General features: G+C 39.9%; 1 protein-coding gene across 1 annotated transcript in view; it reads left to right on the plus strand.

Moving 5' to 3' along the window:
• The window catches only part of LOC124268941 (piwi-like protein 1), a 15135-nt gene extending 3836 nt beyond the window's left edge, over positions 1-11299 (plus strand). The window contains exons 3-7 of the mRNA XM_046703964.1: positions 1574-1663; positions 4370-4558; positions 8369-8480; positions 10329-10452; positions 11274-11299. Coding sequence (XP_046559920.1) covers positions 1574-1663; positions 4370-4558; positions 8369-8480; positions 10329-10452; positions 11274-11299 — 541 coding nt within the window. The remainder of the gene's footprint in view (positions 1-1573; positions 1664-4369; positions 4559-8368; positions 8481-10328; positions 10453-11273) is intronic.
• Positions 11300-14268: the final 2969 nt, after the last annotated feature.

The raw sequence follows: 14268 nt of genomic DNA on the forward strand, positions 1-14268 counted from the left end.
TTCGATTATTTCAATTAATCGAAAACTACTACTAGAAACGTTGTGACATATTAATAAAGAAGAAGTTGTCATCCATAATACTTGAAAGCCAACTTCTTAATGCCTTGAATTGTAAGACCAAGTTTTTACAATTTGATTTTGCCGAAGTTTATAGTTAAATTTATTTCCATGTTATGTTTAGCATAGTAAACCCATATTGTTCTTAGTAAGCCATCCGCTGCAAGTGTTTAATGTTGTTTGTTTGTTTGTTGTTTAACACCGGCTCAGCAATATTCCAGCTATTTGTGGGCAGTCTGTAAATAATCGAGTCTGGACCAGAAAATCCAGTGATCAACATCAATGGCATGTGGTTAACAGTATGACTAGCACTGTCAGCTATATGGCGGCAGTGTGTAAGTCTAATCAAGTCTAGATCAGAAACTCCTGTGTTCAACATTATTAGCATTGATTTCAACAATTTGGATATATAATGAGAACATTTGTCAACCAAGTCAGTGAATCTGACCACCTGATTCGTTAATCACCTCTTACGACAAGCATCTAACAAGCAATTCTAACCTGGTCTTTACAGGTCAAAGATTGTTTAATCTTACATTGATTTTAGTTGTCTGCATGCTGTTTGTCATCTTTCTCTCGTCTGCTGTCATTAATTTCGTTTTGTAACACAACTTTTTTTGTTTCACTTTTAAGGTAATTCAGTGTCTTTTCTGTATATTTGTATTTTGATTGTTAAAAAGTTAAAACTGTCCTCTGAGTCATGGTTTAACTATAACTGATTTATCTTTTAAATCACTGGAATTAAATTGGAACTGGTCAGAGCAATATCAGGTCCCTGTCTGCGGCCAGTGTCAGTAAAAATTTCATGAAATGAAATTAAGAATTTACCATTTCATGTTTATATGCTTAACACACAGAAAAAGTGGATATTTGTAGAGAAGATTGAGCACACGTTTTTAGAGAAAAATTATCATTTTTATTTGTTATGGTTATTTCTGATGTCATAGCTGAAATATTGTTCACTCCTAACTTGAAGGGGCGGTGAAATTGGGGTTAACGTGGTGCTTGAAAATATTCCGCCATATGACGACGCATACATGCGTGAGTATGTGTATGTCGCGGCTGCTTGTACTAGCCCAGACTTAAACTGGTTTTATAGTGCTAGCCCACTGAGATACCATGCCGCAGTGAAGCATGAATACCCCACTCAGACACATTATACTGACTCGAAGCCGACCATTCCTTGTTGTACCCATTAATGGCGAGCCAGGCAGGGACCAACAAGTACCATAATTTAACATCTTTTGGTTTGACGCTGTCGGGATCGAACTCCGCGACCTTCTCTCTCCGGCGGACACTCTAACCACTACACCACGGAGGCGGTCTTCCTAACTTGAAGGGGCAGTTGGGTAGCCTAGTGGTTAAAGAGTTCATTCATCATGCCGAAGACCTGGGCTCGATTCCCCACATGGGTACAATGTGTGAAGCCCATTTCTGGTGTACCCGCTGGAATATTGCTAAAGCGGCATAAAACCATACTCACTCACCTATATGATCGGCTGTGTCTCTGTTGCAGGTTGTTGAGGCAGCTAGGCATGGATCAGGTTCAGAGACACCACTATGACTTTGGCAGTAGTGTCGACATCAACAGTAACCAACGCTCTATGTAAGTATTGTGCATGCTTGAAGGAAACAATCCTAGTCAGCTAGCATGTGGTCAACGGCATAAGCAGCTTTGCGGTTTATTTATTGCTTAATGCCATAATCAGCTATTTTCCAGCTATATAGTGTGTCTGGACCAGACAATCCAGTGATCAACATCATGAGCATCAAACTATGCAATTGGGATACGATGATGTGTGTCAACCAAGTCAGCGAGTCTGACCATCCGATCCTGTTAGTCACCTCTTACGACAAGCATGGGTTACTGGAGACCAATTGTAACACAGATACTCTTCAGCACAGGCTGAGTTTGACCCAAACCTGAAGCCAATATTTCATAATTCATGAAATATACTACTCACACTTTGATAAAGATCACAAAAATTCACAACTTTACATAAACATAGATGTATAATTTGAAATTGTATCCATTTAAAAGTGGATAAATAATGATATGGTAACCTCTCTTTAAGCAGACAACCACTTTATTCTAACCTTATGCACCTGATACATGAGTAACCATAACATGGCACCAATCAGCCATTTTGCAAATCATGGAACGAGTCATTGACAAGTACACAACACCTGTCAGTAGCAGGTATGGGATCCACAATGACATACTGAAACCTAGGATCCATGCTTACAATAAGCTTAGATATTTAAACCAAATTTGACTCCACATCATTAATTTCTGTTGAATCCATGATTTGATCCTTAGCAAAGGGTGAATAGTATAAGTTTAGGAAAGTCAGAATTGCAGAATTTGTAAATCACTTCTAAATTAGTAGAATAAATCATCTTCAACTATCAATTGCCAAATAACACCACAATGACCCAGATATGTTTGCTTAATATCAGTGTTCTATAACTGCCAACTTATGTTTCTTATATAGGCTATAACGTCAGCCTGTAGATTGTTTCTAAACCTCAGTGACCCATGAAGGTATGGGTTAGAATTGGTCTTCAGCAACCCATGCTTAGGGGCATGGTTGGCGTGCTGGCTAAGGCATCAGGCTAGTGATCCAGAGCTTGAGGTGAAGGGATCTAGCCCACATGTGACCGGGTGTAAAAACCTTGGAGTCATCTTTGTGTGCAGACTCTTTCAGTGTCACAACCCCTAGTGTACAGTACACAACCCTGTGCACTTAAAAGAACCCACGAATCCGTTGATATATGACCACATGGTGGCCACATGAATATGTGCAAACACCTAGTTGCAGGTACAGCAGCATGCAGTAAACTTGGACAAAGTACAGTGACTATGTGTCCCGGTCCACCCAGCTGTGAATGGGTACCTCGTAAGGATGAGAAAGCCGTAGTAACTCGGTGTGCCTAGTGGCTGCAAGAGTTGTATGATCCCCGGGGAGTTGAGATTTATAATACAATGGGCCAATGATCGAGTGAAAAACATACCAGCGCCTTCAGCATATACTAGTTGCATGGATATGTGCACTGTATAGATATCCTATAATAAATAATAATATGTAAGAGGTGACTAACGGGATGGGATGATCAGACTCGCTGACTTGGTTGACACATGCGTAGATCGTTGCTTATGATGTTGATCACTTGATTTTGTGGTACAGACGCGATTATTTACAGACGGACCCTATATAGCTGTAACGTTGCTGAGTGCAGCGTTCAGTACAAACCAATAAAAACATCAACCTCTGATCCCTTGCTGCCACTGTATGAAAAAACGCTATATATTACGACTGTAGGAAGTTAAGTTAAATTTGCATCAAACTATTGATGGATTACAATTGTTGAGTCTCCGATAGCAATTAATTGATGGTAGAAACGAAAAACTATTGATGCATCAATTGTTTGTGTGACTATCGATAGTTAAATATTTGACTTCCATTGATAAATGCACAGCGCAAAATACAGGAAGTACCAGATTCGTTCACTTTGATTTACTGTAGAGTTATGTTACCTTTTAAACAAACATGGCGGCAAAAACGGCATGCGACTAAGAGTTTGAAATTGTGAATATCAGTAAGTTTATGCTTTAACTGTTTACTTGACCTGGGTTTCAAATTTCCTGTCAGCTATTAAAAGAGACTGAAACTTGTTTTTGTTTCATATAAACTAAACATTCATTTGGGAAAATGAGCCAATTCAAGGAGAAAAGGAGACAATTCAAGGAGAAAACATCTATTGCAATAGTACTGCCATAGTTGGTCACTATAGACTATCGCTGTTGCAATAGTATGTTGCAATAGGCTTTTCCTATCGCAATAGTTATTTCCCCCTCAATAGTCACCTTAGAGCTAAGATTACTAATACAAAGGCATCCTGTTATCATATCAAAATATGTTTGACTAAAATTATCCATATTCGGAAATAAGAAAGTAGAAAAAATTGTTAATAATTATCAATGTGAAAATTGTGTTATCAGTAATTAACTTTTGTGAAATGAAAAATGTTTAATTTTCTTAAACGATATTCAAATTTAGGACTACACGTATATACATGGTCTGCTTTTAAGTTATATTCAGGATGCTGTTTTGTTGATAATCCATATAAAAACATGTCATCACCAGTGATGTGAAATATGGTCATTGCTTTTAGACATTTTTATCATTTACTTCTGTTACTTCTCTGAAATTTATAGCTAATCGATCAATTTTCAGTTAGCGATTATTGATCTCTATCATCCAGATTGATATAAATAATAGATATAAATAATCAAGTTTCTAATTTGCAGACTTCAGGTAATCCCAGGTGTGGCTGCCTCCATCCTGCCCTTTGAGGACCGGGTACTGCTCAACGTGGATTTAACCCACAAGGTCATACGGACGGATACATGTCTGGACGTTATCAACAGAGAGTACATGACACAAACCAACATGGATGATGTCAGACGTGCGCTGATCGGCTGCACTGTCATCACCAGGTACAGTGATTCCTCGATATCAACACAGGTTGCATTTCGGTAAACCTCCGCTAACCCCTGGAGCCATTCCTTAGATTCTTGCAATTACAAATTACCTCCCCTTGATTTCATTCAGCTGATTGTATTTGCTATGCTACTCAGACTAAACCCGTTTAAATCTGGTTTAGAATTGATCTTCAGCAACCCATGCTTGTCTCCTGTGAAGATCCGGTTTAGAATTGATCTTCAGCAACCCATGCTTGTCTCCTGTGAAGATCTGGGTTAGAATTGATCTTCAGTAACCCATGCTTGTCTCCTGTGAAGATCTTGGTTAGAATTGATCTTCAGTAACCGGGTAACAGGATCGGGTGGTCAGGCTCGCTGACTTGGTTGACACATGTCATCGGTTCCCAATTGCTTAGAACGATGTTCATGCTGTTAATCACCAGATTGTCTGGTCCAGACTCGATGACAAACCATGGCAAGCATAGCAAGTGCAGAAATGAATGAGTGAGTGAGTTTAGTTTTACGCCGCACTCAGCAATATTACAGCTATATGGCGTCTACATGAATTATATCGCATCTCCATTGGGAGTATACATGATTACATTTGCTTGTTGGTTTGTTGTGTAACGTCCACTCAGCAATATCCCAGATTTATGGCGGCGGTCTGTAAATAATCAAGTCTGGATCAGACAATTCAGTGATCAACAGCATGAGCATCGATCTGCGCATTTTGGGAACCGAAGACGCGTCAACCAAGTCAGCGAGCCTGACCACCCGATCCCGTTAATCGCCTCTTACGACAAGCATGGGTTACTGAAGATCAATATTCTAACCCGGATCTTCACGGGTAGTCAACCAAGACAGCAAACCTGACCACCCGATACTGTTAATCACATATCCCACTTTGGGACATGGAAATGACTGATATTGATATATATAATGTGACAAGGATCAGCAGCTCACAAGACTTTCTCCTAGACTCCACCAAACTTTACATACATGTTAGATAATAGTTTTGTCATTTACTGATTACATTAATAATTTATGGAAATATTATTTTTTTTGTCCTTTCTATGGAAACCTGACATGCTATTGAACCAAGCTTGTATATAGCTTCAGAGATATGCTCTGGACAAGATAACCATCAAACACATTTTGCACCGTCTTGTTTCCATGGAAACAGCAACAAATATAATTCTGATAATCTTCAAAATAGCTAAAGGCACATTTATGGGTAATTATTAAAATGGATGTGAAGTTTGGTGAACCTAGCATGTAGGTTGCTCTGGACAAAGTTTTGGGATGAACGGACGGAAGGACAGAATGAATACTATATATACAATCAGCCATTGTTGTTAGTGAATTATGGAGAACCACTGAAACGATCACTTTCAATCAGCACAATTCATCGAATACAAGACAGTTAATAGGAAGAATTTGAATTGATATTGATGCACTTTTCAAAATTATTTAGGCCTTCTAACAATTGTCCAATGTCAATAATCGCTTTCATACTTACGTTTTTTAATTCTTTAGAGTGATAAATCATGACTAAGTATACTGAAAGAGATCATAGGAATCAAAATATCAACACGTACGTTACATTTCAAGATGTTTAATGAAGAGTATCAAGATTCAAAAAGTTAAAACCGCAAAAGTATTCTTCACATTTTCACTTTAACTCAAATGTCTGAACATCAGAACCCGTGAAGATCCAGGGTAGAATAGGTCTTCAGCAACCCATTCTTATCATAAAAGGCGACTAGGCTTGTCGTAAAAGGCGACTAACGGGATCGGGTGGTCAGGCTCACTGACTTGGTTGACACATGTCATCGGTTCCCAATTGCGCAGATCGATGTTCATGCTGTTGATCACTGGATTGTCTGGTCCAGACTCGATTATTTACAGACCGCCTCCATATTGCTGGAATATTGCTGAGTGCGGCGTAAAACTAAACTCGCTCACTCACTCACTCTGAACATCAGAGGATATTGACAAACAAATAAATAACTTATTTCATGTTAACCACAAGCAAACTGTAACCCATTTTTATCACTATCCAGATCAAAATACGCCCATACATTTGACTTTTTTATCTTTCTCAATGTCTATCAATTGTCAACAAGATAGTTGCCAAATCATTTTAAGAAGTGGAGTCTCAAATGATGTATAATATCAGACATTAACGGACAATCTTGCTTAGACTGGCAGTCTGACAACGAAACCCCACCACCATCATCAAGGTGGTTCAAATTTGAATGATGGCTGAGAAAAGGCCATGAATGAAAGAGAAAAGAAAAAGAGAGGAAAAGACAAACGTAACCCAAATAAAGTTATCTCCCCTTATCGAGTCCTAGAAAATGGACTTGAGTCCAGCTCAGTCCGACTCATCCTCGAGTACCTGTGGAAGCCCTAGCTGAGAGTGGCGTAAAACTAAACTCACTCACTCAGTCTAATGACCAATGGGAATGTATTTTAAACGGGGCTCAATGTTGGGTTGGCGGCCTGTCCCATTCATAACAAGAGAATTTGATGGAAATATTCAACATTGACAAAATTGATTGACATGCAAAAGAAAACTGGGAAGTATCTGTTTGATGAATAAGATGTCTTTAGGTCCATTATATAGTTTGGGGGAAATTAAACTTTGACAATCTGACTTACAAATGAAAGAAAGCCCTTAAATGTCTTCTTGATAGTCTCATGAAGATTCGTGTAGTGGTTAGAGCGTCCGCCCGGAGAGCGGAAGGTCGCAGGTTCGATGCCCGACCGCGTCATACCAAAAGACGTTAAAATATGGTACTTGTTGGTCCCTGTCTGGCGCTCGGCATTAATGGGTACAACAAGGACTGGTTGGCTCGGAGTCAGTATAATGTGTCTGAGTGGGGTATTCGTGTTTCACTGCGGCATGGTATCTCAGTGGGCTGGCACTATAAAACCAGCTTAAGTCTGGGCTAGTACAAGCTGCCGCACATACACATACACACGCATGCACGTCGTCATATGAGCGAAATATTCTCAAGCCCGACGTTAAACCCAATTTCACCTCACCTCATGGAGATTCAGCTTAGAGTTGGTCTTCAGCAACCCATCCTTGTCGTAAGAAGCAACTGACATGATTGGGTGGCCAGGCTTGCTGACTTGGTTGACACATGAAGTCGTATCCCAAATGTGTTGATCGATGCTCGTGCTGTTGACCACTGGATTATCTGGTCCAGATTCGATTATTTACAGACTGCCGCCACTAGCTCTACTATTGCAGAGTGCGGCCTAAACAATAAACAAACAACTTTGACAAACTGACTGACAAATGAAAGAAAGCCCCAAAAAGTCTTCTTGTCAGACAGAATGTCTTCATGTCCCATAAAAGTGGCTGTAGAAAGACCTGTGTATTACCAAGCATTTCTCATAATATGAAAAAAAAGGGATTCCTCTTTCCGTATTTGATAGGCTGATAAAATTTCTGATAATAATTAATCAGAGGAATGGATTAGAGGGTTAAAGTACTGTCGGAAACAGAAAAAAAACTGAATTTGGACTGTTACTCTAAAATTTACACAATTGCAAATAGCATATGTTGAAATATCCCACATTGGCCTAACGTGGCGTTCAGTGGGATGCGTAACAGGATATCCAGAAAAGCATGTGTACTCGTAAAATCGGACCGTCGACTGACCTGGCATGAAATGCATGTGCTGCCTACAGGCACAAGGGGTTTGGCATTATTTGTAATTAGTGCATCATGGGAAAATTAAGACTGTGATTCATTTAATTCATACAGGCTGCTCATATAAACGCAACTCAGATTGTGATATCCGTGCACAGGTACAACAATCGAACCTACAGGGTGGATGACGTTAATGACTCACTCACTCCGACAGACACGTTCAGACTCACCAACGGTACCACCATCACCTTCCAGGAGTACTTCCAGCAGGTATGCCGTTGCCATGGTCACAAGACTTCCTTATTGAACTTCAAAGAAGACTTATACAGTGAAAAACATTTATTAGATAAGCATTGCTTCTGTTGAAAACTGATAACTGAACTTGCCAGGTTACTAAAACAAGCAGAAACGCTAACTATGGTAATTTAAACCAAACTGCTGGTTTAAAATTGGTACCCAAGTCGATGGATCATTTCAATACACTTGCTGTCGACATTTTCAGATTTGGGATTGAGAGAAAAACAGTACTTATGTTCTAATTCTCTTCGATCAACCGAACATAAAATATTTATTTTGTATAACAAAACACACATTAGGGTTATGTCTACCGCAGCTCAACGAGCAGACGAGCAGGTTTATTTACAAAGTACATGTGCAATGTTTACGCGATGCGTAGGCCGTACATTCGTCTTCCTGCAAAACAATGTATGCAAAATTAACTTTAATTAGCAGATAGTTGCAATATTTAAGAGAATGATTAAAACACTTAATACACGTTAGGATAAAACTCCAATTCACAGTAATTTGCATATTCGTTTCATATGTTCATATATATATATATCTAATTTTAAAGAAGAAAACTTATCTTGTAAATTTCCAAGATATCGTCAGATGTCTCCAGCTCCGCCGTCCCATTCATGGTCTACTGGCTGATAATGACTCTTCAAAAACACTTGAGCTTACACAAAAGTACCATAAGGTTTCAACTGCCAAACAGCATGAACAACTTCCATACGGAATCATTTACTCAGTCAATATAATGGAGATAGCTGCTCGCCTGCACAGTGCGAAGACCTCGAATGATTGTTCATTCTTCTCCATACACCAAGAAACCTCTCTCACGTCATTGACTTCGTGACACCACTTTCACGTGCAACTCAACCCTGCTGCGTTAGCCAAACCTGTACCGTATTTACCCAAAATAAATTCATTTAGGATGAGATCAATAGGGAAATACATATCTTTGGTACTAGGTTTTACTCTTTTGAACTGAGTACAATGTCAGGATGATTCTGAATTTCAGGTAATCCAAATCTTTAGAAAAAAAACATGCATATTTTCAATTGGTCTGTATGTCATGCTTGTTCCCACTGCAAGTTAAAAACTGGCAAATATGAAAAATGTCAGAGTGACCTATTCTTCCTGCCATTTACAAAACTAACAATGTCAGTCTAGGATGGGGTTTAGCTGTTTAAGCCTCCGTTCACCCAGCAGTAAATTGGTACCTGGTGGGAAACCAGTACTGACTGACGGAGTTTACTTTTATGCTGCTTTTAGCAATATTCCAGCAATATCACAGCGGGGGACACCAGAAATGGGCTTCACACATTGTGCCCATATGGGGAATCAAACCTGGGTCTTGAGCCTGACGAGCCAACACCTAAACCACAAGGCTACCCCACCACCCCTGGGAAACCAGTAAGTCATGTGACTAAATCCATTATGTTGTATACGCTTAGAGCATGCCCATGCAGTGTGGGGGCGGTGGGGTAGTCTAGTGGTTAAGGTGTTTCATCGTCACGCCAAAGGCCTGGGTTCAATTCCCAATACTGGTACAATGTGTGAAGCCCTTCTGTTGTCCCCGCTGTGATATTGCTGGAATATTACTAAAAGTGACATATCACTCATTTACCCTATGCTGTGTGGAGTTCAGGGCCTAGATTTTCGAAGCTCTCTTAGTGCTAAGATAGTCGTAAGTGCCATACATTAAAATTAGCTTACGACTATCTTAGCGCTAAGAGAGCTTCGAAAATCTAGGCCCCGGACTACATAGGTCGACTTATTGATATTGTTATGCCTTACATCGTTGTTTACTCTTGAGTTCTGTTGTTGATCCAGCAATACCAGATCACCATAGTAGATCAGGCCCAACCACTCCTGATGTCCAGACCAACTGGCCGGGACCGGAGGCGTGGACAGACTGGACCTATCTACCTGGTGCCTGAGCTCTGCTTCATCACAGGTAACATCTTTTATGTTTTATCATTATTTAATGTTTCTTCAGAAACATGTAGACCATCAAGTGCTTCTTGGTTTCACCATACTCTTGCATCTGTTTTCACCATACCTGTGTTTCTGGGTTTCACCATACCAGTGCTTCTGGGTTTCACCATACCAGTGCTTGTGGGTTTCACCATACCAGTGCTTCTGGGTTTCACAATACCAGTGCTTCTGGGTTTCACCATACCAGTGCTTCTGGGTTTCACAGTACCCATGCTTCTGGGTTTCACCATACCAGTGCTTCTGGGTTTCACCATACCAGTGCTTGTGGGTTTCACCATACAAATGCTTCTGGGTTTCACCATACCAGTGCTTGTGGGTTTCACCATGCCATTGCTACTGAGTTTCACCATACCAGTGCTTCTGGGTTTCACCATACCAGTGCTTCTGGGTTTCACAATACCTGTGCTTCTGGGTTTCACCATACCTGTGTTTGTGGGTTTCACCATACCTGTGTTTGTGGGTTTCACCATGCACTTGCATGTGGATTGCACCATACTCATGCTTCTGAGTTTCACCATGATGTTATCAGACCTGCATCAAAAGAGACTCTCCTTTCCCAGCTCACTCACTCACTCCCTCACTCACTCACTCACTCACTCAACCCGGCACAGATATCAGTCTTCTTCTCCGTGTACTTTCTATAGGTTATGGTAGGGAAGCTAAAGCACCTTGTGTCGTCATAAAAATGGTCTGGGTATAATTTAGGGTCTGGATATTTTTTAGCTCAAAATTTCTTGAAATATTGCCTCCAAATTTCATGATCCATATCTTTTTGTTCAGCGTATAAATTTGCACAGAAGAAATAGGTATAAATTATAATGCAAAAAAGAAAGAAAAATGCAAATATGGTTGTGCATCCAGCAAATAGAAAGATAATGGTAAATCTAGCAAATAGTTTATTTTGTCTGCATGTATCAGGCTAGTCTTAGAACCCCATGGTTTCAATAGTGTATAGGACTGCCTATAGTGAGTGAGTTTAGTCATACACCGTACTCAGAAAATTCCAGCTGTATGGCGGCGGTCTGTAAATATCAAGTCTGGACAATCTGCGCAATTTGGAACCGATGACATGTGTCCACCAAGTCAGCGAGTCTGACCACCCGATCCCGTCAGTCACCTCTTCCGACAAGCATGGGTTACTGAAGACCAATTCTAAGCTTGACCTTCACAGGTAAGGCTGGCTATAGAGATCAATAATCAGAAACATCGTTGATGGGAAAAATTATTAATGGTCATCAATATTAAAATGGTGACATCGATACTAACATACATAGCCTTTTGATAGAATTTAAGTTTTCATTTAATCATACAATACACAAAGTTAGGATTTCATTGACTGCTTCTTAATTATGTTCAGGATGCTGTTATGTTTGCAATCCATACATTAACATGTCACCAGTTAGCAGGGGTGTGAAATATCAGTGTAACTTAGGCTCAGTATTATTCATTACACTGCTATACTGAGTCTAACAAACCCTAGTAGAAAGTCGCGTCAGCTAACCTTTGAGTGACCTATGACTGTCCAATCAAACACGAGACGGACAAACAGATTTAACCAGTCAGACAACGATTACTTGTTAGGGTTCGGCTGGACTTACAAAATGGTTTTGGATTTTCTCTTCCCTTGTCGCTGACACTAATCTATCAACAAAGGAAAACCCGCAATATGTAACCTGCAATATATACGCTTAGGGGTTTCTAATGACATGGTTACTATTATGTTATATTTCCACAAGATGACATCCTTGAATATTGACAAAAACGCTATTTTCAGCGATTGTTTACTCATTGCGTCCTCCATGTGTATCATTCGGAAGCGATCGCGCGGAAAATAGCATTTGGAATCGTTCGAGTTTTTGAGGTAATGGTTCAAATGGTATGTGCAAATGTTAACTTTCGCGATTTGGTAAGCTGTGTTCTGATTGGTCAGTCCCAAGGGCTAGCTGACGCGACCTTCTACTAGGGTTTTTTAGACTCAGTATAGCAGTGTAACGAATAATACTGAGCCTAAGTTTACTTAGACTGACTGACTAACAATGAGCAGTGGTGTGAAATACATTCATTTCTTTCAGTCAGTGAGTTTAGTTTTACGTCACTTTTAGCAATATTCAAGCAATATGACAACAGAGGACACCAGAAATTGGCTTCTAACATTGTACTGAATGTGGGGAATCAAACCCGGGTCTTCGGCGTGATGAGCGAACTTTTTAACCACTAGGCTACCCCTCCACACCTCATTTCTTTCAGACTTTTTTGGCACTTTTGCTCGAAGTTACTTTTCCTATATTTATCAATAATCAGTCGATAGTTAGTTAATGATCATCGATCTTTATGATCTATATCGATAGCGGCCCTAATTGTAATATTGGTATGTGATTTGTTCCAGGTCTTTTTAAAGGTCACATGCAACCAAAAAATCAAACATAATTAAAACACAATTATCACTTCTTCATGACATATAATATGCATTGCTGATTATGAAAAAACAAATAAACAAAATTATAAGCGTATAATCGCAAATCAAAAGTGCAATATTTTGTACTTGGGTTTTACCTCCCTCGAAGCGAAGCAGCGGGATACGAACCCAGTCAAAGCGGGTGGGTGTGCACTCAAGTGTAGCGGCTGGTTCATTAGCAGATGCCGCCTTCCGCGGGTCATTGTGTGTGTATATATAGAAAGTTGGGTTTTGTAAATACATGCTCATTTTTTGTGTATAACATTTTGCAATCAACAGACATCATAACATGTCATGTGTTCAAGTATCACACCTGCCTGTCTGTGTAATTACATAATGTGACAGAGACCGAACTTCGGGCCATAAATCAATGCGTTTTGTTTATGGTGTATAGCCTGATTGGTGTTAAGTTCAAATTGCATGTGGTCAGTGATCGCAGTTGTGTATTGAATATTGTCATTAGCAGACAGGCAGGCAGACACACTGGTGTCAATAAAACAAGACATTGAGTTTTGTCTGTGACAGCGACATATCTATATCACAGTTAGAAATCGTGTCAACTCTAAATAATGACATTGCTTTTAAGTATCGAACTGAGAAAGTGACTTCGGTAAGAAGAGCGTGTGGTGAAATAGACAAATGAAATTATATAAACAGTTTATTTACTGTCATAACATACAAAAGCTTCGGCCTGTGAGATATCAACAAAACATTATGAAACTAGCTCACACCAAAGCCTTCACGGTATTCACCAGACAGCCGGCTTCCAAGTTCTTGTGAACCTATTTCACTGCGCGCGTGCTATGGCGCAGCCAGCTGTTGAAACCCGTATTCCCCAGAAAAGTCTGGGGAAAATTAGTGAAAGCGTTTGAACTCGATTTGGCGTAGCGTTTTTTTTCATCGGCGTTATTTTTCAACTTTATAAGTTGAATTTGCATTTTGGCTTTTGTTTGGTAAGTCCATACGAAGGTATCAGAATCTGCAAAGTTGTGTTTTCACGTTGCATGTGACCTTTAAAGTGAAGATCCGGGTTAAATTGATCTTCAGTAACCCATGCTTGTCGTAAGAGGTGACTAACGGGATCGGGTGGTCAGGCTCACTGACTTGGTTGACACATGTTATCGGTTCCCAGTTGCATAGATCGATGCTCATGCTGTTGATCACTGGATTGTCTGGTCCAGACTCGATTATCTACAGACCACTGCAATATAGCTGGAATATTGCTGAGTGCGGCGTAAAACAAAACTCACTCACTGTCTTGGTTGACACATCATATTATCCCATCGACTGATGCTCATGCTGTTAATCACTGGATTGTCT

Source organism: Haliotis rubra, unplaced genomic scaffold (assembly GCF_003918875.1).
Source record: "Haliotis rubra isolate DU_JTF1 unplaced genomic scaffold, ASM391887v1 Scf1405, whole genome shotgun sequence".
Taxonomy (NCBI): domain Eukaryota; kingdom Metazoa; phylum Mollusca; class Gastropoda; order Lepetellida; family Haliotidae; genus Haliotis; species Haliotis rubra.